Consider the following 25722-nt stretch of genomic DNA (forward strand, 5'->3'; position numbering starts at 1 on the left):
TTGGACACTTGCCAAGAGTTTCAGTCTGACAGTAGTGGCATGTCAGCGTGAGAGAGGAAACGCACACTAAACATTATGTAGACATGGCACAGTAAAGTCAAAACAAGGTTACATAGAGCACTGAGAGAGATTGATCTGATGGATTGATTTTTCTATTTACCACCCAAACAAGCTCCTCCAATCAGTTCATGTTTTAGTGTCAGGTTGCCGGATCTACAGCAGCGAATGAAATCAGAGGAATGTAATAATCAATTAATTTAGGAACATAAGAATTTGATTATATACCAATCCAAACCTTAGCAATAAATATTTAATTTAATAGTCATATTTTAATATTTAACACATTTAAATGAGGTGACAGCAAACTTTAATAATAATAATTCAACTAGCCTACTTTCTTACTCATCTTATTTTTCACTACTAGAAAAAGACATGTGACATGCTAAATAAATCTAAAGTTCTTTACTACTGTTGACATGCACGTACTGGAAGATTCCATTAACTTGTAAAGTATTCAAATAAAAAGTAATTAGTGCTCAATAATCAATGACAGAATGAGAACACCCCAACTTTCACTGATCAAACTCAAAGTCAAAAGTGACTCATGACATGATGGTGAAGATATAAAAGCTTATTAAATATGACATTGCGATCAAAGGCAGGACAGCAGAGCCGGGAATATAATATCTTTATTATTGTCCATTCGCACTAGCATACAGATCATATCCAAGGTCCGTTGTCATTCCATCTGGAAGAAGCTGGATACGCAGGGCGACTGACCCTTTTAGTAAAAACTTTGGTCTGGCTCACACTAGTGAATGTAACAACGCTAATCTATACACAATGACATGCTTAGCGACTGGCTGTTTGGAAGTAAACCCTTCAATGATACGTTACGCTTCACAACACAGCACGAGATGAGTGACTAATGATGCACATTACCCCAAAGATTACTGCCCCGGAAATAAGGAGCACACGTTTCCATGTCGGTGCTTTTCATTCAAAGAAATCCCCCACAGGCAAACTATGAATCACGGCTTACAGATTCAAACATTCAAAGTATTATTACATCAACGAATCCTAAAGTAAATAGAAAGTATCCCCAAGTAGTGTAAGTATGCATGTGTGTGTGTGTGTGTGTGTGTGGGATCAGTGTAAGTGATTAAATACAAATGTGTAACAGTCTACAGGTGCATATCATTGCCCTTCTTCAAGAAGAGTCTCTCCCCATTGGTGATGAAATGGAAACAAATCCTTTCCGTGTGGCTGCAATGACTTTTAGGATTAATCATGACGTGGATTTGAGCCCTTCTACGCCGACAAATAACAAACAAACAAACAAACATAAAAGGTACATTCTTGAAATCCATACACACCATGATAATCTTATGTAGAACAAACGGAAACATTTAAATAAAGTGTTTAAATATATATTAAACTAGATTTAAAAAAAACAAAAAAAAAAAAAAAAAAAAACAACACTAACTGCATCTGACTAGGAAACGATACTCGTACAAAACATGCAATGCTTGTTGTCAATACTAACATCGGTTTCAATACAACGTACCACTATGAAATCCCCCCCCCCAGGACAGACTTCAGCAGAAGAAGGTATGCAGCAATCCTCTAGAGAGAGGTGAGGGCGAGAGGATTTACATTCTGACTAGATTCAGATATGCTCAGAAGGAAAGCAAAGATAGTACTGTGACAGTATAGCAGTGGAATATTCAGAGTCATCAGCAGACACTCATCTCCGGATGCTATACACAGTGAGGTGAATGGAAGTGTGTGTGTGTGTGTGTGTGTGTGTGTGTGTGTATGCGTGTGTGTGAAAGCATGCGTGATGGGTTTGTCCCTCCGTGCTGTGTTCGTGACCCCTGGGTTTCCTTCATTTCAAATCCCCTTCGTCGCCCTGGATGGTCTTTTTGATGCGCAGCAGGAGGCTCGTGTGCCACTGGTCCAGACGCGAGATCGAGTCGAAATCCTTCACCTGCAGGCGGGAGAAAAAGGACACGGAGATAAGAATTTTGGATAAGAAAGATTGGAGGGTTCTGCTCGCATATCTAAATTTCAAGATTACTTTATTTGTTGCTAGAGAAACTTGGACATGAAGGCTGCCACATAAAGAAAACTGAATTATAGTGCAGGAGCAGAGGTCCAGTGTGATTATAGAGTGCATTCAAATACCTGAGATATGTCCTGTGGTTAGGAGGTTTACCGTTAGAGGGATGACAGAGTTTTTATACCTATATATACACATTTATTCCTGTTTATTTGTCTATTTAAATTAGCAGATTTGCTACCAAACCAAGCTGTGAAACAGGCTCCCTGGTATTGTGTAATGATGTTTTCAGAAAACATCATTACCCTCTGTAATGATTCTATTTAAAAACACCCTGCATCTGTGCAATAACTAAAGTCGCTTTTGGTTCCTGAATTCCCCTCTATAGATAAATATCTTAGTAATCCTGGTTGATGTCAATTCAAACCAGATTTATTTTTAGTTAAGAGGGTATGATTTAAGTTTTGTTTCATAATTATTCTCATTATTAACAACCCAGGAGTGTTTTGGTATATTTTGTAAAAAGAAAGAAACATTTTTTATTGAAATCTTAATTAAAGGGTAAAAATGTAGTATGGTTTACATTTTGAACTACCTTGTTATTTGCAAGTGCCTTCATTGTTTCAAGTGTTTATTGTATAAAAATAAATGTTATTGCAGCACTGAATTAGTAAAAAACGAACACCTGTTCAACTTGTGATGTATTTCTAACCTCTGACATGATAATCGCTCTGTATTTACTATCCTCTATTTAGACTCTCCACTCTCTGACTTTGAGTTAACTTTTAAAACTCTTTTAGGAGCTCAGCTGTATATGGATCAACTCCATCGGTCTGCACCAGTTCCATATAAACACACAGTCCTGGGAGAGTGAACGGATACCTGAGATCCAGCTTTCAACTTTTTTTTGAACACACAAGGGATCCAACAAAACTACAAGAGCTGCAGCCAAGGGATTCCTCTGCTGTTGTAAAAATCTTGAGAACTTTCTCAGGGTATACAAGACTTACTGCCTCTGTGAAAGCTTCGCAGTTCTGTTCCTCATGAGCCTCAAGAAGTTTCTGTTAAGACAAAAACAAAAAGTAGGTTACTCATAGAAACTGAGCAGATTAAGGGGGAGAAAAAGTGAGCCATCAGATTCCTCTGAGTTCTTAGTATTGAGTTACCTTCAACAGTTTGCATTCTCTGGAGTCTGAGAAAGCCGGGAACATCTCCTCGTATTTTTCAACAGCAATCTGTGGAGACACAGTGTGTTAAACTCCTAACATGACTCCCACCACCCAAATCCAGACACCGAACCACAAAAGGTATCAACTCGCCTTAGCGTTGAGCTCGTCGACGATGAAATGACAGAGGGAGGCTTTGAAGAAGTACTCTTTGGCGCTGTATTTCAGCAACGGGTTGTCCATCGTGTTGGCTCCAACCTAGACACATCCACGTCGTTAAAATGGTATTAGAGATGTCAGCATCGCCGTGGTGATTGAGAAAGTGCAAGCATGACAAATACAAAGTAGTGCACACCTGCTCGTAGATCTCAATAGCCCTCTGGTACTGCTCCAGCTGAGCACAGTAAGCCCCCACCTTCAGCAGACACTTGTTGGCAGAGCTGAGGAAAAGTTGCACAACACAGATTATAATATATATATATATATATATATATGAATGTGATGGATCGGAGCTCTGAGAATAGGCCTTTTTTTGGACTTGTCATGGTAGGAATGACAACGATGGCTCTGTGCTGTGACAGAGAACACAGCATACACAATACCAGGGAGCCTGAAACCAGAGCAGCCACTGTAAACTGTAAAACAGCCATCATTAGATTCATTACATACACCTGTGCTTTTCCTTCTGTCACATGTTATGTAGCCTGTAAAAGTGGCCTCCTGTTTACAGTACAACTCTTTAATCATACTAATTTCTTAGCTAAAGCAGTCTTGAAAGCACCAGTCAGAAATAATCTATGCTAAACTAATTTTGAAATTAAAATGTGTATACTGCAGTCTGACTTTTTGTAACATTAAACATTCACTAGCTCTGATAAAGGAAGGTTAACCGCTTTAAAAACATCTGAAATCTGTTTTTAACAAAAATGGGAACTACTTCCTTGCTTTTCATGGCAGCAAACGGGTGTAATACTGCAGACAGGCCCCTTTTTTCACTGCAGATATTATGACACGTCAGAGCAGGGAAAACACAGGTGTAATTAATGACGGTAATGAGTGCGCTCCATACGCTCGTTAATGTTATTAGTGACAGCTGTGTGGTCCCTGCTATGAGGGCTCCTATGAACAGGAGCATCTCTGATTCTGTAGGAGACATGTGGGGATGGAGATGCAAACAGAAGCTATCCAGCACACAACAAGCTCAGATAAACGTGTTTACTTGTTGAAATGTCAATATTAAAAAATATCTATTTAAAAACTAAAACTAAAAGTATTATTCTTTGACAATAACATTCTAGTATTAAATAGTTTCAATTTATCAAGTTGTAGAAAAAGAAAATCACTGTATGACACCTACAGAATATAAACACAAGACTTCCTCATTTTGTGAATTAACTATTTTGGGTGATGAATACTAAAGTGATCCACTAGTTCTAGAGATTTCAGTGCTGGAAAAAGACTGAATATACAGAATTTGACGGTACCTGTTGGATTCTTCCCCTTTGTAGTAGTCTGCTGCTTGTTCATAATGTGCAATAGCCTTTACAAAGGGAAAAAACAACAAAAATAACTATTGTGTGTTCAACAAAATAAATATTCTTTATAGTTGTAGCATTAAAAATGATCAGCAGTATTGACCGACCATGTAACCTCTAATTATGAGACATTACCTTCTCGATATCCACCAGTTCGGACTCGTAGATCTCTGCGATATTGATGTGGTGTTTGGCGGCGATGGTGAATCTTCCCTGGAGGAGGAAGAGGAGGAAGAGGAGGAGGAGAATTCGTTACTAACTTTATCAATCCACAGTCAATGATTTTGGATTACATTCTCTGTGCAGAGAGGCGAGGTCAAGTTGTAGCCTGTGGCTTCACGTCTACAAGGTTTTAGCCTTTTACATCTTGGCTATGGGGAATAACAAGTATGAAATTTGATCAAGGTATCATTTTTAAATAAACAAGCTTTTGTGTGCTATGAATATGTAGATATGAGCCCATAAATGAATAATCTGTCTGCTTCATCAGTGTGTATGAAGATTTTTCAGATTGTTTTCAAATCAGAACTACTAAACACAACTAATCACTTCTCAGCTATAAAAATAAAAATGATATGGCTAAATTTGCTGTTGTGAACCAGAACATAGATGGACACTCTCTACATGCATCTTACCATGTCTGTGTATATATCGATGGCCGCATTTAAACACTTGATTGCCTCTTTTGGCAGCATAAAGGCAAGAGGAGGGGACAGTTAGACATCCTGTTAGTTTCGTTAAAGGCTTACAGGGCGTTGCACAGCACCTCACTATGTATCAGTCCACATGCTGTGTTATTTCAACGGGGTGACATGAGGCAAATGATACAATTAAAGTTTCTTATATATGCTGCATGCAGTCAGGTGTTATATATGACAAGCAAGACCCTCTAATACAAAAACACTCTTCATGATCAGAAAGCAAAAACTGTCATAACTTAAAACAGTACAAAAGGTGAAATAAAAATGTAGGATATGTTTTGAAGTTAGGTTTGAACCTAATGAGTTTCTACTTAATCTCACCATTAGGGTCAGACTTCTTGTAAGCATTTCCTGCATCGATGAAACTGGTGGCGCAGTCATGCTTGTTCTGCAGCTGCATATGGAGGCGTGCAGCTTTGCAGAACGCATTTCCAGCAGCTGAAGACAGAAGACAAAGACAAGGACACATACTCAATTATTTGCATTTAGCTTACACTCTAATTTATGCACATAACTCCACCTTTTATATTTATTATTTTTTTTACTTGGGGCACCTTCACAACTGCTGAGCTTTGCAGTTATATTGCCCAAAATTCAGCACGTAATCTTGCAGCTTATTAAGTGTGTTGAAATTGATAAGGTGGATGATATCTTTAGTAGTAAACAGCGTATCGCACCGCTCCAGTTCTTGGCCATCTTGAACATGTTGGCTGCTCTGCAGTACATCTCGCATGCTTCTTCCACTTTGTGAGGTCCTCTAGACAAAGAAAGGAAACAAAGAGGAAACAGAAGTGTATTGTTATTGTTAGAATATATCATAGGTTGTAAAAATACTTTGTCAACAAGATTACATAGTCATATCTTATGTATATTCATTTTGTGTTGTCTATTATTGCAAATTTCCCCGCTGCGGGACTAATAAAGGATTATCTTATCGCTTATCTTATTATATTGTGAATTTTTTATATTATTTAGATGGAGGCTTCAAATGCCTCGTCCTGCACTGTGTTATTATTTATCTCTGTTATGTTTGTGTATTTTTTAAATTGTGCAAAATAAACTAAACTACACAGTAGAATATAGTACACATTTTCATACAGGCTCCAAAACAATCACAACTCACAACTGACCTACATATTGAAGATATATCTAATAAATTATGCCTAAATGGGCCCAAAGGTCGATGAACTGCTTAACCTACAAAGAGATGCAATGCTCAGATCGGCGGACTGGTTTATACAAATCCCACTAAACGGACCCAGTAGATCTCCCTCCCTCGACCCCTGGGAGCTCCATGGAGTTGTAATAATACTTTGGCCTTTCAAATCATGGCAAATGGATTACATCGCTGCATGGTCAGCCACAGAATGACCAGAAAGCCCTGCCAAGAGTTATCGCACACGAGAGCTGCCAACTTGTAACATCTGGGAGGGTCACCTGGGACAAAAAAGACAGAGTCATGCAAGACAATAGCTGCTGGTTTTGTGGGATTTGGGCCTTCGTAACCAACGTCATCCGTCACGCTCGTCTCTCTGACCTGGTGAAATATTAACATATAAGATGGCATGCATTAATTGGATTAAAACAACGACATAGTAATGATCTACCCAAGGTCACTGGTGGATAAAAACTCATAGATAGGAATTAGAGTCACCATTGTAGTGACACAATAGTTTGAATGTTGGTTCTTTACAATGTTATCTGATTTTACTGTCAGATAAGCATAATCTTGGACGTACAGGGCCTTCTTGGAGAATACTTTGCCTCTGTTTCACTCCTTTTTGTTGCACTCCACACCATGTTTTTTTAAATACCATTTAATAAGCTGACATCTCCAGCATGGATCTGATTACAGCAGCTTCAAGAAACCTTTGGTAGGTGTGTTAATGAGTGCACTAGTGGAAGTAACCATTACAACTTTTAACCTTGCTGTACATACTGTTGGGTTACAAGCAGGGGTTAAAGGTCAGGGGTTTGGGGGGATATTTCCACAAAAAACAGTTTGTGTAGGCCAGTTTTAATATAATGTAATTAATGGGACAAACTGTTAAGACAATAAACAATGTATATTATATAAAGACACCTTCCAGTAAACAGCATTACAGTGAAAGGACCTTTTAACCTTTTAACCTAAAAACAGCCCGTTGCGTAGCACCAGAGCCAACGGCTTTTTGAATTCATACCAACGGCTCGTTTGAATTCGTACCAACGGCTCTCAATTCATACCAACGGCTTTTTGAATTCGTACCAACGGCTTTTTTTTGAATTCGCACCAACGGCTTTTTTTTTGAATTCGCACCAACGGCTCGTTTGAATTCGCACCAACGGCTAACTGACATTCAGGAGCCGTTACACTGCTCGCCACGCGTCACCGCACCGGTTTGAACTGTAACTGTACATAACGGTCGGCCGCGACGGTTGGCGGTCACTAAGCCCGTCCGTTCTTTGGCGCAGTGCTGTCTTACCCTCCAAACATCCCTCCCAAAAACGAGCCAGAGGTCTTGATTTTTTTGTCAGCGTCGGCCATTAGCTGAATCGCTTCCTTCTCTTTCCCACTGTTGTCCATTTCTTTGCTTTATTTGAGACACAGTTATGGTGAGGCACGAAAAAAAAAACACCCGCAGAGGATTCCGCTGTGTACAGTGAGGATTACAGGCGACGGGGTTTATTCAGCGTAGGCGTGTACCGAGCTAGTGGCTTAGCCGAGTTCTGTGGTATCGCGAGAGTTGACAAACACACAAAAACTACAACTCCCAGCAAGTCATGAAACTACATTTACTAATTATCTCTGCTGGTGATTCGCAATTTGTCTTTACATTTTACACACTATTAAATCACCTTTTTCTGTAAAGATAAAATACAATATGGCATTGTAGGAAAATAAATCCTTAAAAAAGCAACTGTGCCTACCAAATAAACCAATAAAATAGCAGTTCTGTGGTATCGCGAGAGTTTGAGTGCTCAACGTGACAAACACACAAAAACTACAACTCCCAGCAAAACGTGAAACTACATTTACTAACTATCTCTGCTGGTGATTCGCAAAAATATATAGGTTTTTTTTGTCTTTACATTTTACACACTATTAAATCACCTTTATTTCCCACTTTTCTGTAAAGATAAAATACAATATGGCATTGTAGGAAAATAAATCCTTAAAAAAGCAACTGTGCCTACCAAATAAACCAATAAAATAGCAGTTCTGTGGTATCGCGAGAGTTGACAAACACACAAAAACTACAACTCCCAGCAAAACATGAAACTACATTTATTTACTATTGGGTTTTTTTCTTTTTTTGTCTTTACATTTTACACACTATTAAATCACCTTTTTTCCCCACTTTTTTGTAAAGATAAAATACAATATGATATTGTAGGAAAATAAATCCTTAAAAAGCAACAGTGTACGTCTTGTTTTTGTTGAACAGAGGGCGCCAAAACCTTGAATTAAACATTTCTACTGACACAGAATTTTCTTTTCCAGTATTAATTTCACAAAATATGAGTTGAGTCATGTTTTTAGGTCGAATGCACATTACATTTCACTTCATACTGTAGTAATGCAAAAGCTATTTGAGCTGCATGTATTTTACAAAGCCTTAAAAGCCTGTTTTTAGTAGGCCTTTTAGTAGTACACATTTACACAGTGCAGAATGAAGGCAATTAAACAATAATACAACAAGTCTGAACATATTCTGAACATAATCTGAATAGAGCACTTGTACTTCTTGTGATGTTATGTACAGTTGGCTGATAATAAAGGAATAATGCTTAATTGTTAATCAACATGCACAGGCAGGCCCACACCCTGGCACTGACGGCACACCTCGTTTCCTGCTCTGGCATGCAATGAAACATATTTATCTCAGTCAACTTTGTTTTTATTTAACATAATAATCCCTTCTCAGACTGGCGAACTGTCCAGGGTGAACCCTGCCTTCACCCATTGACAGCTGAGATCGGCTCCAGCACCCCTGTGACCCTTAACTGGATAAACAGGTTACGGAAAATGGATGGATGGATGGATAAATAATCCCTTATTTATTTGCTTCATATGTGTTGTTTTATGAGCCTCTTGCATGTCTTAATAGTACTCTCTTTTTTTGTTTCTGCATGCTTTCTAAGGGGTAAATATTGCATAACTTTATACTCTTGATCTTAATTACTGTTTTTAGGGTGACTTTGTAACACATGTCTAGGATACTACAGATGAAAAATAGCCTCTTGGCAAAATCTGGCGCATTTACAGAAATGTTTTATTAATGTGCACTGTGCCTACCGAATAAACCAATAAAATAAAATAAACTTCATCCATTTTGTTCTCCAAATGGGCGTAGAAACCTCTTACTTTAACAAAAGAGGTCTAATTGTTATTTAAAACTCAGGTCCAGTGTGACGTTCATGAACTGTAAGTTTAAAGGGTGAGTTGTTGCCTACAAATCCCACCATGCGAAATGTGCTCAAACAAGTATTTTGGCCTACCTAACTACGTGATAAACACCTGTGTATCTAGTTATTCCTAATTCCTATCTTCTTCAACCCTGCACTTGTCAAACAAGGACCTTTTATTCACCCTAGTCCAGCCTTTGTATGGTCAAGGCTGATGATAGGGAAGCAATTGATCAGTGATAAATCAGTTTAAAGTTTCATGCTGATAACTACTGTCGAACAGTCATCATAATATAGGAAAGAAAGTCATTGAGTCATCAGTGGTTCCTACTACTGAAAAGTTTGCATGTGTTATCTTATTTAAACCGCAGTGTCAGCAGCATTACATGGGTGTAGGCCATGTTGAAGCTGTCTTTTCTTACAAACATGCATGGCCAGTAAGAGGAGTGATAACAAGCACAACCTGTTTCAATGTCCATACAGACAGGAACATTATGACTCTCCTTTAAAGCTTCGTTTTGTGAATAATTCAGATGTATTATAATTTTATGCCGGAACTAGTTGAAAGTTCCAACTCAGTGTGTCCTTATAATGGTGATACAGTAGTATTACTGGGAAGCTTTTAAGTAAAAGAAAAGGCAGATCATTTCAGATGGAGAAATAAAACCATCACTCTGTATTACTTAAGGAAGCAAAAGGAATCTGCAGCTAAAAACTTACGGGATGCAAAAGTAAAAAAAGCCAAAGACGAAATAAACAAATATAGGTTTGGATTTTATTTACATTACCTTTAACACTTTTTAGCCCTGAAGTGGCATTTTATATTTCACACTTGACTCATACCGATACAGAGGCCATGCATGGCTCAATCAATTCAGCTTGTAAGAGATTGTGTGATGGAGCAGATACACAGACGGAATAAGATACATTGATTTGTTCTGCTGTGATCAACATTCTGCATTACTCATTGCTTTATACCAATACATCATATCAATATGCAAGTCATGAAATATTTTCAAGCATAATTAAAACATGATCCCTCATGCAATAAAAAAAACATGTGCCTTGAAGTTAAATAGGATTTACAGGAGAGAAGTAAAGAATGTGTTCATTCTATACACACACATCTCAACTCAGGTCTATTCTAATAGATGAGTGAGGTATTGTCGTTTTTTAGAAACAGAAACAAACCTGATTTTCCCACCTTAAGGCTGTGGTATATGTACTGTACGCACACTGTCACAAACATTCTTCAGTGTTCCCCCCAATCAAGTAGATAAAAAGGACATCGCACATTCAGTATGCATCGTGTGATTTACTATTAAAAGTCAATAAGCAGGAGAAATGTGAAGGAGAAGGAAGTGCTTTCAACAGTTCACCCAAAATTAAATATATATCGCTCATGCAGGCTGAGGTGAGCATTTCTTAAGGGCAACCTGCATCTCCCAAAGTATTTCTGTGCTGAACCAGAAATAGCAATCAGTTGCTATTACTCATTGCTGTTTGAGACAATGAGAACAACATTTAAGGTAATGGCTACATGCACAGAAAAGACTATACAGCAAGAACAGGAAAAACAGCATATTGCTACATCCTCATAAACCTTCATATACAATTTACGTGGACACTTGGTGCACCCGTAAAATATCACATGCAATCAATACGAGTACTTAGACTATGAAGTGATGCAACATATTAGTTAAATAAATGCCCACTGTGATTTAGAGTTTCCCAATTTGATCCTGTTCCACAATTATTTAGATCATTGAAGAGACTATTCTGACAAAAAAAAACAAAAACAAAAAAACCTGGCTACCTTAATGTTTTGGCAAAATATCCACATATTTCAATAAAAAAAAAAAGCATAAATAACAAAAATCATTTGTGAAGATGCAGGACTTTAGACTAAAGCTGTAAGTGAGTGGAGTGGTTATGGTTTAACTGCTTTTTCTCTCATTGCTGTGCATGAAAGAGATGAATCTTGTAACAATCTTCAATCAAAACTGGTTTTGTTTGATCATCCGGGGGGGGGGGTCCAGTCATTTACGAAGAGCTGAGGCCGGAATCGGACTCGGCGCTGCCAACGCAGGGAGCCCTGGAGCAGGGAATGGAGTAGCAGGAGCAGCTGGAGCTGTTAAAGGTCTCCTCTGTGATGACCTCCTGCAGGGTGTGCTCCTCCTCTACCTGGAAGATGTTTGGCTGCTCTCCTTGTTCCTCGCAGATACTGAAGGAGACAGTGACGAGACATCTTTCTGTTAGATCGGTGAATGTAGTTTGTGTAAACCGCTGCCTCAAAAGTTTCTATCAGTGCTAGTACAGTTATCCTGAGCTAATAACATTAAGCTAATACACATTTAAAAGACTATAAATCCACACTGGTTAGTAGAGCATGGCGATACGGTTAAAATATATATAAAAATCACATTAGAACGAATACGAATCATCATATCGCACATGTAGGTAAAATCTTATTTAAGATAATAATTTAAACTTTATGAATCACATCAGACAAAACGCTTCACTATTGTAAAACTAAACGCATTATATTTCATTACAATTGGCTTAGAAGCAATTATTTAAGGAACAACATTTTGTAAAACAGTATGGATATGATGTTATGATTATACTATTACAAAAACACACAATCCCTTGAAAGTAGCTTAATGATAATGGTGAATTATCGCCAGGCACTACTGGGGAGTCCAGTCAAACAAAACATACTGTCAGTACTAACTTGGGGAAAATATGTCAGACTTATGGAGTCTTTTTTAAATTTTTGACATTTTATCTGATAAAAAGTGCAAAAATATTGAATATCCATCGAGCAAGATGCAAAAAAAAACAACGAAAAAAGACAACTCCAGTCCAGTTCTACTATCAACTAAACAGCAAAGGGGCAGTATTACCATACACTTCCACACACATGTTTTTCATGCACCCATGTAAACGCTAACAGCACAATCTGCTCCATTCATGTTGTCCAGGGGGGTGATTGCACTGGTTACCAGCAAGTTAATGCTCTGAGCTCAAAAATCACATGTATGGCCAACAACCGCACCATTGAGGTATGCTAGATAATTCCATCACGATATGGACAATGCAACACATTGTTCTAGAAAGCTAAAACCTCTTTTCCATGGAGCTACAATACATTTAGCACAGCTATGCAGGCTTACTGTTAACAGAAAGGCTGGTCTCTTAGTGTGCCGCTGTTCCAAAGGCTGTGCATTCTCTCTCAATCAAATGCTTTACAGTAGGTAGTTAATGTTTCAGCTCAGGCAATGGCCAAAAATAAACCAAAGAAATTAAACTTTTGTTCAGATTGAGAGTACCGTTTGTCTGGGAGGTTGATGTCAGGGTAAAAAAAAGTCTCCATTGTAAAAGCTATCAACCCCATCTCTTAAAGTGAACAGCTCATAGGGGGAAGCTAATGGGCAGCTTTCTGAGCCTACCAATCTAAGAAAGCAAATTGAAGATGTCTGTTAATAGAGATATTCTGATAACGTTCAACTTGTGTCTTGAGACCGGCCCACTGAAGGCTTAATTGCATGAAAGCAGTAGCAGTGCAACTACTCTCCAAACCAACAGAGAGTGTCCAGTGCAATCACCCGTTTTTGTAAAGAAATCAAACTGCAGTACAGGCTGATCGTTTACAAACTTCATAGGTGCAAATAATAGAAAAATGCACTCGTGAAGAAATATGCTCTCACATCTGACAAAGCTGCTCAGAGGTGATTAGCTCTACATATGAGGCTTGCATCATAAGACCGTCCCTTTCATTGTCTTTTGTGACATTTACAAGCTACACATAGTGAGTATGCATCCTTGTCAGAGTGGTTTGGTGCTATGAGACTTGCATACATCAGCCAATTAGATTACAACCAGCAGTTACAAATGTAGAGGTATATACACATATTTCTTTCTGGTCCAAACAGAAGCCCAATATGTCAAATAACACTACCTCATGCATGGAAAGTTCAGTGCCTCTCTTGCTTCATAAATGAAGTTGAATATCACTAAGATCATGCCAAGCAAACGTTGAGGAGGCCTTTCATAACTCAAACAATAAGCATCCATTCAAAAAGTGAAGTGACAGTAGCTTTAAAAAACAAAAAAATGATAAACATGGCGGTTGACCAATCAACCACTATGTTTAGTAAAAACAATCATTGCCGATGAAAGGTCAAGTACTGCGCTATCAAAAACAATCAGCCAAGAGTGAGTAAATAAAAAAAAAATGAAAAAAAACAGCCAGGAACCAGAGAGACATTACTGGAATTTGAAGAACTTGAGTCAAAATATGGCACCAAGCATTCACAAATTCTGTAAGAAAGAGGCACAGTTATAACAACAGCCTGGAGGGTTTCTAACGGTTTGAGATCAAACATGAAGTTACATAAATAATCTGCAGGGACTGTAAGCTAGGGTTCAAAGCCTTTCGGCAGGGGCCTGTGGAAGTCTGGGCCAAAGTACAAACATAAATATAGAGCAAATGTCACTGAGTGATGAAACCTAGAATCCAAACAGCTGCACGAACAGGCCCTGCTGACCACGCAGCTTTTCTAAGAACAGGGTGAACTTGTTCAACCTGCTAGCAGACCAATCTTTATGTAACAGCATTGGCAGAGTTTCGTAGTCATAGACAATGTGATCAATGAATGATCAAAATCATTTTTCCTCAACAGCTATGGCAGATGCCAAGTGATTAACAAGTCTGGCAGAGCTTGATGATATAACCATGAACCGGGCAGAACTTTGCTGATAAGAAAAAGGGCCTTTATATAACAAGGAACAGTGTTGTGAATGCAGTATTCAAATTTACTCAACTGATAGCCCTGATTAATAACTGTTGCTGAAACAGGAACGCAACAGCACGGCACATACTGTGCAGTATGCAGTGCCGGGTGTTGGGTAACAACAAGAGATTGTAGCTTCAAACACAAAATAATGAATGTTAAGCTGAACAGAAATGGTTTGGATAGAAAATAAAATGTTTTGCAAACAAACAAAGTAAAATAATTTCACTTTTGAGATAGTGTAGGTTCTACATTAACACAAATGGTTGCATTTACGCTGCAAGAGTTGAGTTCTACATGTTGTATTTTTAACCTACCTATCATAGATGAGCCCATCGATGCCCATCTCTCTCAGCTTCCTTCTGATCTCGTGCTCGTTGTTGTCGTCTCCCCAGCTGAACACCACCAGGCCTTTGGACTGGGCGTCCTCAATGTAGGAGAGGTTCTTCAGCAGCTCCTCACTGTGGCCACTGATCCCCTAAAAGTTAAAAGGTGAGGAAGACCAGTTAGAAAAAAGGGGTCTTGTTTCATTTTGTTAAGTTTATCTACTCGCATTTTGTTTAAAACACTGGTTAAGTTTGTTTGTATAACATGGTAAGTGAGCTAATTCATCTCCATACGTGCCTTCAACAAAAAAGGGATGTGGTCAGATTATGATATGGAAACTGTCTGGAGTTCCGCACTTTAAGATAACCACTGCGGTTATCTTAAAGACAGACGACACAGCACTATGCTAGCGGACTGGTTTGTTGTTTTGACTGACTTGAGGGCAGTGGACTTGTTTTTCAAGTCTTTTACTCAACTGCACTGCAGCAATGCTCGTTAAGAGAAGGTGAAGAGAAACCATTCTAATACAAGCCAAATATCTGTTCAAAGGTGAAGGTCTAGCTTTTTTTTAGAATTAAGACTTTTAATATATTTAAATTGTGTTTTTGTAACATGCTAAATCCTGTCCTCCCATTGTATTATATTGTTATAAGTGGCATTTTAAAAACTGTTAGTGTTAAACTGCCTTTTTAATAAATGTTTTGTTGAAGTTATACAAAGTCTGGAAAATTCATTAGATACATTGTGATGAGTATTTGACTTTCTGCTCACCAGAATATTCTCACTCTGAGCGAAACTTATGGCGATCTGAGTGGTCTGGCAGCGGATGTCCATCAGGTCAGTGTATTTTTCAGAAATTCCCTGAGTCAGGAAGAGGATGGGGTACTTGTTCTGCTTTCGACGCACCCTGAGGGGAAACACATGAGAAGATGTTGGAGAGCGACTTCTGTGTTTAGAACTATATTAATAAAAAGCAGCATCTTGACTGGCTAATTCCATTCATGAAAACTGAATCATAGTGAATAAGAATTTTTGAATGTCTAAACTGCCTTAAGCAGAATTAACATGCAATCTTTAAAGACAAAGTGTGCTTTTGACAATTTATTCAGAATAATTGTGCCAACAAATGGGATTTGTCTGAAGATTAGGAGAAGCCTTTCTATGGGTCTTTGTCTGAAACCTTGTAATCCATTTATGAGCCAAAAAGTTATTGTGTCTCTGGATAGTATGAAGTGTTTAAAGCCTTAACAAATCTGGGGATTCTTTATCCTCTGTTGTTAACTTGTGCTTACATGGTGCAGATGTCTGGGTCGAAGCAGGAGAAGACGATGCGTCTTTTTCCTCCTTTTTGCAGAATGCAGGACAGGATGGTGTCGAGGAAGGTATTCATGTTGAAGTAGGTTGAGAGGTTTCCATCCCATGACCCGTCCTGTCAGCAAAAATAATTAATCAGTTTATCATGAGAAAATTCAAATTCTACAATCCAATATGAAATGCAAAACGGTGTGTTAGGTTTGAGCAAGTCAAAAACTCATTCTGTATTCTAAGTGGGACCGGCTAAGCCTGATTTATTGAGAAAATGATTATGTCATCGATCCTATTAACAAATGCCAAGTCACACTGCACAACTTTAGCCCTGATTTCCCTTGCTGAGAGTTTTGAAACTGCTGACAGAGGCAAATCGGCATTGGCTCTAGCGGATATCTAGCATGCTAACATCTGAGCCCGTCTGGGAGCTAAAACCAATGACAGCGTAAGAAACGGCTGAGCAGAAGCCCGGGGGAGGGGTCGGCTGCAAAAACAGGAACTTTACTGTGTGAGCTGCTTTTGCAACAAAAAAACTAAGTTGTTTGTTACACCTAGAGGAACGAAGGCTATAAATAATCAAGGCGTTGAACTTGTGTGATAACAACAGCAGGCACGACAACAAGAAAAGCCCCACGGACTGCTTGATCAATAAATCCTGTCTTGCGTATGGCGTTTTTCAATCGGGGTTTTTTTTTTTTTATGATGACGCATAGTTTGGGGACCAGACGTACTCTGAATAAAGATCTTGTACTGTGTAACCACTCTGTCCCCAGTCAGTCATGTAGTGTGAAAACCACAACGGCTTAAAGACAGAACATTGTGTAGTGTGAACGTGGATTAAGTGTACCCACCTTCAGCTGGCAGATCCATTTGAGTTCAATGTTGAAGCCAACATGCTCCGGAATAGCTTGGAAGATCTGTAAAAAAAAAAAAAAAAAAAAAAAAAAAAAGGGTGCTGTTCATTTTACTGGGACTTTGATATGACAATAGTCAGGAGGTGAAAGGTGGGCTACAATGACGATAGTAGATAAAAATGTATAAATAACCAAATTGTTTGCTTAACAGGTAATTCATAGTCATTTGGCAGACAGTACCATCAAACCAGGGAAGTGAGTTCCTTATTTCTCCTGTTTATCTATAGATACTGCAAGGTAAGGGGAACAGCTCATACTGATTAGATAAACTATATAATAACCATCAGCATTATAAAGTCATTCACCTGGGAGAGTGAAGGGAACGGCTGATGCTCATCGATTTCCTCCTCATCATCCAGCAGATCTGAACATGGGAACAAAACAGATGACATCACACAAACGATCTCCTGACTAACCTTTACATACAGCTACACACATCACACTACACACGTTCACAGTTCATGCCAGTCTTTTGATCTACAGTTTGTACAACAGAAATTAAAGCACACTGCTATGCAACATGTCGGCCAATTCACTTCTTTTTATCTTTTTTTTTTCCCCAGGCAGAGGGTGATGACAAAACACAAACAATAGGTTCATACCTTTGTCATGATTTTCTTTTATCGCAGCGGCGTGGGCGAGCTGTGCAGCAACACAAAGCATACGTTATCTACTCTGTAATCAATACATTATTACATTTCAACACAGAAGTTTTAGTTCAATGTTTGTATAGTTTTTGGTATCTTTTCATGATAAATTTGCTTTCCATGCATTTTTTTTTATATTTGTGCCAACTACACAAAATACTATAATGCTTTTTCCACTTAAAAAGGCACTAATCCCTTAAATGCTTCATTGGCTGACGGAAGACACAGTTGCACAACTATTTGTTCAATGTCCAAGTTAATAATTGGGAAGAATACAAATGTCCAATGTGTAGAGAAGGCGCCAGGCAAAGGACATTTTGTAAAGTCCACTGAGGCATATTTGCCTTTTTTTGGCGATACAAAATAAATTGAATTGAAAATTGCAAAATCCCCGGTGTAACTAACATCAACACTGTTCACTTTCATTTAAAGGATAAAAAGGTGCATTTAAACTTGGGTTGTATTTGCATTGATTTTTAATCATTCAAAGTTTTTACCTTCAGAAGCTGCAGCTGGTTAAATGTCAAGTCTTTGACTGGAACCTCAATAAGCTCCAGAGACTTGTTGTCATTTTTCTGTCAAGGAGAAAAAAATAATAATTAATTGATTTGAGTAATGACATACATTTGCTTAACATCTTTCTAAAGGTCGGTTCATCGAGTCATGATTAGTTTTTGAAAAATAGAAATGCCCACAGAGAAGTACAACATGTTCTACGTCATTGTTTTACCTTCTTGGTGGATATGCAGCACGTCAGATCGTGGTATATAATGGGAACAGCATCCTTGGAGAGGTGAACATCAAACTCTACATAGGCTGCACCCTACAAGCACACAATAGACATGTAATGAAGGACAAAGTCATGTTTAAAAGGGAAATATTCACTCATGTTTTAATGCTCTGCATAACTCACATGCTGGGCAGCGCTTTTGAATGAAGCTATGGTGTTCTCCCTGACTCTTTGGTGCCTGCAAAACACAAATTAAAAAAAACTTTTGTTGACAGGCAACAGATATGCAGACGTATTGAGCTTTATTGACACACACGGTAGTTCTATTAACTATTTCTTCGTGGACTGCGTTCATTGGAAGCTGTGTTCTAGCCTGTCCAAGTCAAAGGCTGCTGTGATGACTCACTTGGCTGCATGTGTGCTGCCAGCTCCTCTGTGGCCCACATTCAGAGTACTTCTTTTCTTCCAGTATTTGGTGAAGGAGGAGCTCATTTCACAATCAAACCCATGGATGGGCCTGATCACCAGGTAGTCAACTGAAACAAAACCACAAAGTAATTAAGTATCTTCCTGTAAGTCGCTTTTTGCAATGTCAACAAGTTCGCCCACGCACATTGTTTGAATGAAACAGAAACAAAGACAGACGATCAAAACAAGCCAGGCAGTTGAGCCCTTCCCTTTTGCATAGTCAAATCTTTGTCAGCGAGTATGAAATTTGTTTGTGCAGAATCCTACCTCTGACTTTCCCGATGGTCTGTCTCGAATTTCGACCCATTATGGGAAGTGTGGCTACTCCGTAGTCCTTCCCGCTCTCCGAGAAAGATGAGGAGAGGAGACATGCTGTGCCCACATACCCTGGATGGCCATCCGCCTGGACTACGTGCTCACTCATATCCTCCTGTGAACAAACATATCAAATTAGCACAACTGAAAACAGATCAATCTAATACTGATCACCTGATATGTTCTTCGTTTTTTCCACTTGTGTTTGTTAGTCAAGCATATTCGTTTTATAAATACAATTTTTTACTGGTTTATGAGAGGCAGGTGAGTATTACCTCAAAGAACTCGAAGGTGAGCTCTAGGTTGTACGGGTCCATGCTGTGGATGCTGTACTCGGTCCACAGGGAGGGCTCCAGTGCGTAGCCATTTTCAGGCTGTGAGTGGCGCGACTTGTAGCCGCTGGCACTGATCATACTGATCTCCAGAGTGGTGGTCTCTTTGTGCAAAGATGAAGGAATATGCTCCTCTTCCTCATCATCGTGCTCCTCCTCAAACCCTTCTAATGTCAGCTTGATTCTGCATAGGAAGGTAGAATAAACAATTCATTAAATACACAGAAGTTTGGATAGTCAAATCCATATGTTTCTAAAAAAAAATGTTTATCAAAAATGAATAAAAGGTTAAATTAAATCATGTTTTACCATTAGCTTCTCTCATTTATATTTCATATGCAGGGCTCCTGTTACACTGAGGTAACAGGTAGGCTAACAGTAGCACCGTAATGAGCCACTGACCCGCCTCATGTCACTTTCTAGTTGAACTTTCTCTGGGAGGTGTTAAACTTGACCCCTGGTGTCATTCCTTACCTGAAGCGAGACTTCTTGTATTTCTTCTTAGTGATAGACACCGGAGAGGTCTTTGAATAGTGCAGACGCAGGCGAATCTCTGTCTGGCACGTGAGCCACCCAGAGTCAACACAATTCACCCCATCTAGAAAGAGGAAGGACACAGTATTTCCATCAAAGAACTGGTGGAGGCGACAATAGCAGGGTGGAGACAACTGTTTGTTCTGTTTCAAAGAATGAAATCAAAAGCTTTTGCTGTACAAAACACAGGAAGTGACCTACAATGTGGCCTTCAGGGATTCAAACGTCCCAGACAGATTGTGATCATTAGTGAGCAATTTAGTTTTACAGTGCTTCTATCTAATGGACATTTTACATACTGTAAACCTGCATAATGTTATTAATGTGGAGAGCACCTTAGTTACAGTTTTCGTGTTTAAAAGTGATGTTTAAAAGTTTTTTTTTTTATATCCAACTTACTGTGAATTCCAAATTGTTCATCGTCAATATTTTGGTGTGATTCTGCAATAAAGGAAAAGTGCATTAGAAACAGGATAGATCCATTTAAACAGAACAAAAGTTGAGGTCAAATCAAACAAGAGCATTTTCGGTGCACACAGAGGAAAACCTCAGTTCGATGCTTTCAATGTTCCGGTTTCGCCTCAACTTAAAAGGGCTGACTAGTCAATAAAATACATTTTGATTCCCCAAAAAATCGTTAACTATGACTCTGAGCATGAGCAGGTCAACAAGGCTAATTTAGCAGTTTTGTGATTATGAAACTACTCAGAGCTCAAACAAAATCACCTCTGTGTTGAACATAAATAAATAAACCTTTTATTTGTGACACATTCTTATTCCAGCGTGAAATGTAGGATTTGCTAAAAAAAAAGAGGAGTGCCTGCACATCAGGGTGCAACCATTGTACCATTCAACACAATGGCTTTTAAATGCAAAGATCAATAATATCCGCTTATGACATCTACTGCATTGCGGTCTCAACTGTAATAGATTACGGCAATAGATTATTCCAGCAGGTGTTGTCCTTGCTCTTTCACAAGTCTACAAATAAGTCACAGACAGAGTTCGAGGTGGAAGCGCTGCACTCAAGTATGTTAACGTCGACATGCATGTTGCCCAACACAACATACCAAAACGGTCAGATTTTCCCCATCCCTGACATATGAACCCTCTTCTTCGATATGAGAAAGACAAAATAAACTGCCCCTACATTAGTGTTGATGGGCAACTGTTACATATAGCCCCGGGGAAGGGAATGGGAGATGTAAATGGGGGGTTGAGTATGAAACATTTTCATTTACCCAACCACATTGTGCAGCTTTTTTTTTTTTTTTTTTTGTTATATACCTGTGGGGCTCATCGTGCGGGGCTGTTGATGGGTCTCCCACATATTGACTATCACTTGACAGGGACCACCTGTGCTCTGCAATTCCAATTTTTAGTACAATGTTAGGGATTTCAAATCAGATAAATTGATATACTGTTCAGTCTCATTTCAAAGCCGCTGTTGGACTAGAGTGTCAGAAAGGATTTAGAGCTGGTATAGTCACCAATCCCCATCTGGGGCAGTCAGTCACCATGGTTGAAATCTGAAAAGTGAATTTGTTAGTGAAGAAAAAAGAAATGGCTTCAGTTACTTATTGATCGTCTCTCTTCATCTGAAACAAATTCATTATCACATTATATTTAGTACCAATTATGGTAGTAGCATTACATTTTTAATTATAGCATTATAGATTTGAGGGGAATTTTACACGTAGGAAACAAATACTGCTCAAACCTATAACTATGAAAAACATGGCCCCTGAGTTTTGCTGCTAACATTTTTCCACAGTCAGGAGAATAACTTCAGTTTCTTAAATGTCTAGCTTGACACGGATGCCATGAATAATTCAAAAACCCCGGCAGATGGTAACCTCTTGAGCCTTGCAGCAACTGATGAAAGCCAATGACAAGTCTCAGCTCACAGGAACTTTGAGCCTATTCAAATTTAAAAAGCAGGGCATCTCACAAACCACACAGAACAAATACGTGAGTTAGTCAAGTCAGAACAGGCTTCTGATCTCACGTAATGTGAACCCCGCCCGTGGCATAGAAAACCAAAATTACACCAGCACTAGGAGTCAATACTCAGAGAGAGACACATTCTAAATTCATTTTTTGACACTTTTTCTGTCCCTTTTTTAATGTGTAATGTGGTTCATGTGATTAGCGTTAGCTAGCGGGGGCTGGCTATTCCACAACAATACCCTAAAGGCCTGAACATAGGTACAGAAAGTGATTACATAAATCCTTTTACTGATCCTTGCATTAAACCCGTATCAAGTCTTAAGCTTTCCAACACACTCTCTCAAAAGACATTAGAACAAACAAACTAACAGAACTTGTTTTCCTCGTCCTTGCTGATGAGCTGCAACAGGGAAAAGTGGGAATTTACATGGGGCCTTCAATTTAAACAATATTTATCTATAGCTGCTGCTTTGAAAGGATGATCTTTGACAGCAATTAGCAAAGCAATCATTTATTGTCAGGCTACGTCACTTTAAATACAGGAGACTGCCCACCTTTGACTGCAGAAAGAAGCCTTTGAGATAGCGGTACTTGGACACAACTCCTTTAGGCACAGAGACAGTTGTAGTCCATATGTTCCTGTCAGGGAGTAAACACATAAATTAATATTTTTAGATCGACAGAAGAGCAAGAAAAGCAGGCCACCTTTTGCATGCAACAGTAAAAAAAATATCACATACGGTCATGATTTAAAGCGTGTTTTAACGACTGCGACATTACACATGTTAAACGTACCCATCATTCCCATCAGGGTGTAGGATTACAGCTTTTAGATAGCTCCAGCTGCCCAGAGCTTCACAGGAACCAACAACTGCAATCACCTCCCCTAGAAATGTGAAAAATTGGCCTTTTACATGATGTGACTTCAGCAGAAATGACATTTATACACAACCTTTACAGTTTAAACTATAATATTTATTATTATTACATTACATTACATTACATTACATTCATTTCGCAGACGCTTTTATCCAAAGCGACTTACTATAAGTGTAATATTATTATTATTATTATATTCCTTTATTGATCCCCATGGGGGAAATTTGGGTGTGGCAGCAGCTCTACTACATAGAAACAGATAATAAATAAAACATATTATACAATAAAAAAAAAAAATATATATATATAATAATAATTAAAAAAAATAATAATTTAAAAATAAATAAAAATATATATATATCTTAAACAAGGAAATACTATAATTTTACATTAGGTGTGTATTAAAATGATATAAAACGTGCAGACCTCCATTTTGTCTAAACTGTGATTTCAACATTTTGGGAGAGATGGTATAATATTTGGTGCAATACTACACTATGCAAAAATAAAATAATAATAACATACCTGAGGAAGTTTCGCCTCTGACAGCCAAAGTCACCTGAGAGGTCTCCATGATGTCCACAGACACAGACACAGTGGAACCAGCTGGAAGACATCAACACACTGTGAATGAACACTAAACGCATTTTCATTGGACGAGAGCGGTCACGTGTCAACGCGCTACTTCCGGGTTCTGATCCAATCAGAGAAAGTTAGCGTAATTTAGCACGTTTTTCCAGCTAGCTTTTCTCTAATAGTTACGCAGTGTTTTAGGAAGTTAGATAGCAGTAATTATGGAAGATACCTTGTTGGTTTTGGCAGCCTTTAGATGGGGTTGTAGCCCGTGGCGGTGTTGAAGATGGAGGGATCACAGTGTGCCAGGTTTCGTTTTCCGGCCTCAAGGCATCTGTGCAGCTTTTGACGCTAACTCACTAAATATCCAGACCGCAAAAACAAGGATGCAATAATTAACAACATAGGTGTAAAACTACCGAGCGCATCTAGAGTAAAACACAGGCTGCGACAAAGAGGGTTACATAATGGTTGGCGAACGGAGAACAACATATCAAGCATAGATCCAGCATGAGGGGCGAGAAAAAGAAAGATCACGTGATTTCTGGTGCGTCATTTCAAAATAAAATCGCGTGGTTTATTGAGAGTTTTTTGTGTTTAGAAATGGGTTTTTTTTTTTCGTTTGTGTTGATTTTATGTGAATTGTATTTATAAAATAAAAAATTTGGGGTTAAAAAATAAAAAATACATGGTATGTGTTCTATGTCTTCAATGGAGAAACAGTTGAAAGAGCCGTGATTTTGAGAAATGCATTCGTTTAAATTATTAAATAAATTGAGATAGCGTTTGATTTAAAACAAATTTAAAAAATGCAGTCTTTATGGAGTAAAATACTTATTTTATATAATTGGTTAAATTGCACTCAATGTCTCTTATACTGTACTTAACGCTTTTATTTTGAATGTGTCATTTCCTTATGACGTAATGTGCTCTGGCTTCCGCTGTCTACTTGGCGATGCTGGCTCACACCGCCCTGTTCTGGATCCGTGATGCGTCACGGTGCTGCATTAACGTACCCTCGTAAACTCCAGCTTTAACGACCAACAAAACACTTTTTTTTTTTTAATTACAAAATACATTAAATACCGCATTCGTATATTAAATTGAACGCTACATTTATTACTGCAGTACCGTAAAAACTATATAAATCAATTTTATATAAATAATATAAAATTAATTAAAAAAAAATATATATATAAAAAAACAACAAAAAAACGGTTTAGGAGTTTACGAGATGTATTTAAATGCGGCAGCGCAGGGAACACAATGTACGTAAACAAAGAGATAGGAACACGTGTGCACTCACCTTCAGTAGAAATTGATACAGGCTTTTTTTGTTTGGAAGAGAGTACAGCAGTTGTCCCTTAAGTAGGAGGGGATGTCTTCTTCTGATGTCTTCTTCTGAACGGTTCCTAATACATACACCATAATAACAACTCTAGGAAGACGAGTTCTGCGAAAGCATTCCAGTTACATAACTGTAACTTGATAATGTGCAGCTCTGAGGAGCTCAGACACATGCATATTCACGTGCATGTTCACTATTCACATGCACATTCAATATTCACGTGCATGTTCACATGCATATTCACTATTCACGTGCATATTCACATGCATGTACTATTATATAGTGCCAGTCAAAAGTTTGGACAAACCTTTCTAATTCAACTACTTTGATTAATCTAAAATATAAAACATATTCTGGTTTGTTGAGCATTTGTTTGTTTACCACATAATTACATATGTGTTCCTTCATAGTTTGGATGTCTTCAATATTAATCTACAATGTAGAAAAAAATAAAGAAAAACCATTGAATGCGAAGGTGTGTCCAAACTTTTGACTGGTACTGTATAAAAGAAGACATACATACATTGGGTACAGAAAGTATTCAGACCCCTTTAAATGTTTCACCCTTTGTTTCATTGCAGCCATTTGCTAAAATCGAAAAAGTTCATTTTTTTTCGCATTAATGTACACTCAGCAACCCATCTTAACAGAAAAAAACAGAAATATAGAATTTTTTGCAATTTTATTGAAAAAGAAAAACTGAAATATCACATGGTCATAAGTATTCAGACCCTTTGCTCAGTATTGA

The 25722-nt window shown here is 38.3% G+C and overlaps 2 protein-coding genes across 4 annotated transcripts; both read right to left on the reverse strand.

The window, feature by feature from the left end:
• Positions 1 to 677: 677 nt before the first annotated feature.
• On the reverse strand, positions 678 to 8113 carry napbb (N-ethylmaleimide-sensitive factor attachment protein, beta b). Its single transcript, XM_054618166.1, has 11 exons — positions 7930 to 8113; positions 6142 to 6221; positions 5786 to 5902; positions 5399 to 5445; positions 4899 to 4976; positions 4713 to 4768; positions 3584 to 3668; positions 3382 to 3486; positions 3229 to 3297; positions 3073 to 3123; positions 678 to 1990 (listed from the first exon to the last, which is right to left on the reverse strand). Exons 1-11 carry the CDS (start codon positions 8028 to 8030, stop codon positions 1889 to 1891), a joined length of 891 nt encoding a protein of 296 aa, XP_054474141.1. The 5' UTR covers positions 8031 to 8113; the 3' UTR covers positions 678 to 1888.
• Positions 8114 to 10606: 2493 nt separating this feature from the next.
• On the reverse strand, positions 10607 to 25005 carry gpcpd1 (glycerophosphocholine phosphodiesterase 1). Of its 3 annotated transcripts, XM_054618339.1 has the most exons (22): positions 24933 to 25005; positions 23859 to 23985; positions 23579 to 23659; positions 22970 to 23060; positions 22729 to 22813; positions 21715 to 21753; positions 21512 to 21587; positions 20624 to 20665; positions 20165 to 20288; positions 19634 to 19874; positions 19311 to 19473; positions 18982 to 19111; positions 18759 to 18813; positions 18576 to 18668; positions 18343 to 18420; positions 17801 to 17840; positions 17504 to 17562; positions 17136 to 17201; positions 16269 to 16405; positions 15748 to 15883; positions 14967 to 15127; positions 10607 to 12077 (listed from the first exon to the last, which is right to left on the reverse strand). In XM_054618339.1, exons 3-22 carry the CDS (start codon positions 23625 to 23627, stop codon positions 11897 to 11899), a joined length of 2046 nt encoding a protein of 681 aa, XP_054474314.1. In that variant the 5' UTR covers positions 23628 to 23659; positions 23859 to 23985; positions 24933 to 25005; the 3' UTR covers positions 10607 to 11896. The 3 variants fall into 3 exon arrangements, with proteins under 3 accessions (XP_054474314.1, XP_054474312.1, XP_054474315.1); XM_054618337.1 differs by lacking the exon at positions 24933 to 25005 and having other exon boundaries at positions 23859 to 24148; XM_054618340.1 differs by lacking the exons at positions 21715 to 21753; positions 24933 to 25005 and having other exon boundaries at positions 23859 to 24148.
• Positions 25006 to 25722: the final 717 nt, after the last annotated feature.

Source organism: Anoplopoma fimbria, chromosome 18 (assembly GCF_027596085.1).
Source record: "Anoplopoma fimbria isolate UVic2021 breed Golden Eagle Sablefish chromosome 18, Afim_UVic_2022, whole genome shotgun sequence".
Taxonomy (NCBI): domain Eukaryota; kingdom Metazoa; phylum Chordata; class Actinopteri; order Perciformes; family Anoplopomatidae; genus Anoplopoma; species Anoplopoma fimbria.

Excerpts from the sequence above, each read along its gene's own strand:
- gpcpd1 (XM_054618339.1), bottom strand. The coding sequence starts at position 23,627 with ATGGAGACCTCTCAGGTGACTTTGGCTGTCAGAGGCGAAACTTCCTCA. Across the intron at positions 20,666-21,511 it reads CCGCACGATGAGCCCCACAG|AATCACACCAAAATATTGAC; the intron begins GTATATAACAAA and ends CCTTTATTGCAG. Across the intron at positions 18,814-18,981 it reads GGCAGCACACATGCAGCCAA|GCACCAAAGAGTCAGGGAGA; the intron begins GTGAGTCATCAC and ends TGTGTTTTGCAG.
- napbb (XM_054618166.1), bottom strand. The coding sequence starts at position 8,030 with ATGGACAACAGTGGGAAAGAGAAGGAAGCGATTCAGCTAATGGCCGAC. Across the intron at positions 4,977-5,398 it reads TCGATATATACACAGACATG|GGAAGATTCACCATCGCCGC; the intron begins GTAAGATGCATG and ends TTCCTCCTCCAG. Across the intron at positions 3,487-3,583 it reads CTATTGAGATCTACGAGCAG|GTTGGAGCCAACACGATGGA; the intron begins GTGTGCACTACT and ends GGATGTGTCTAG.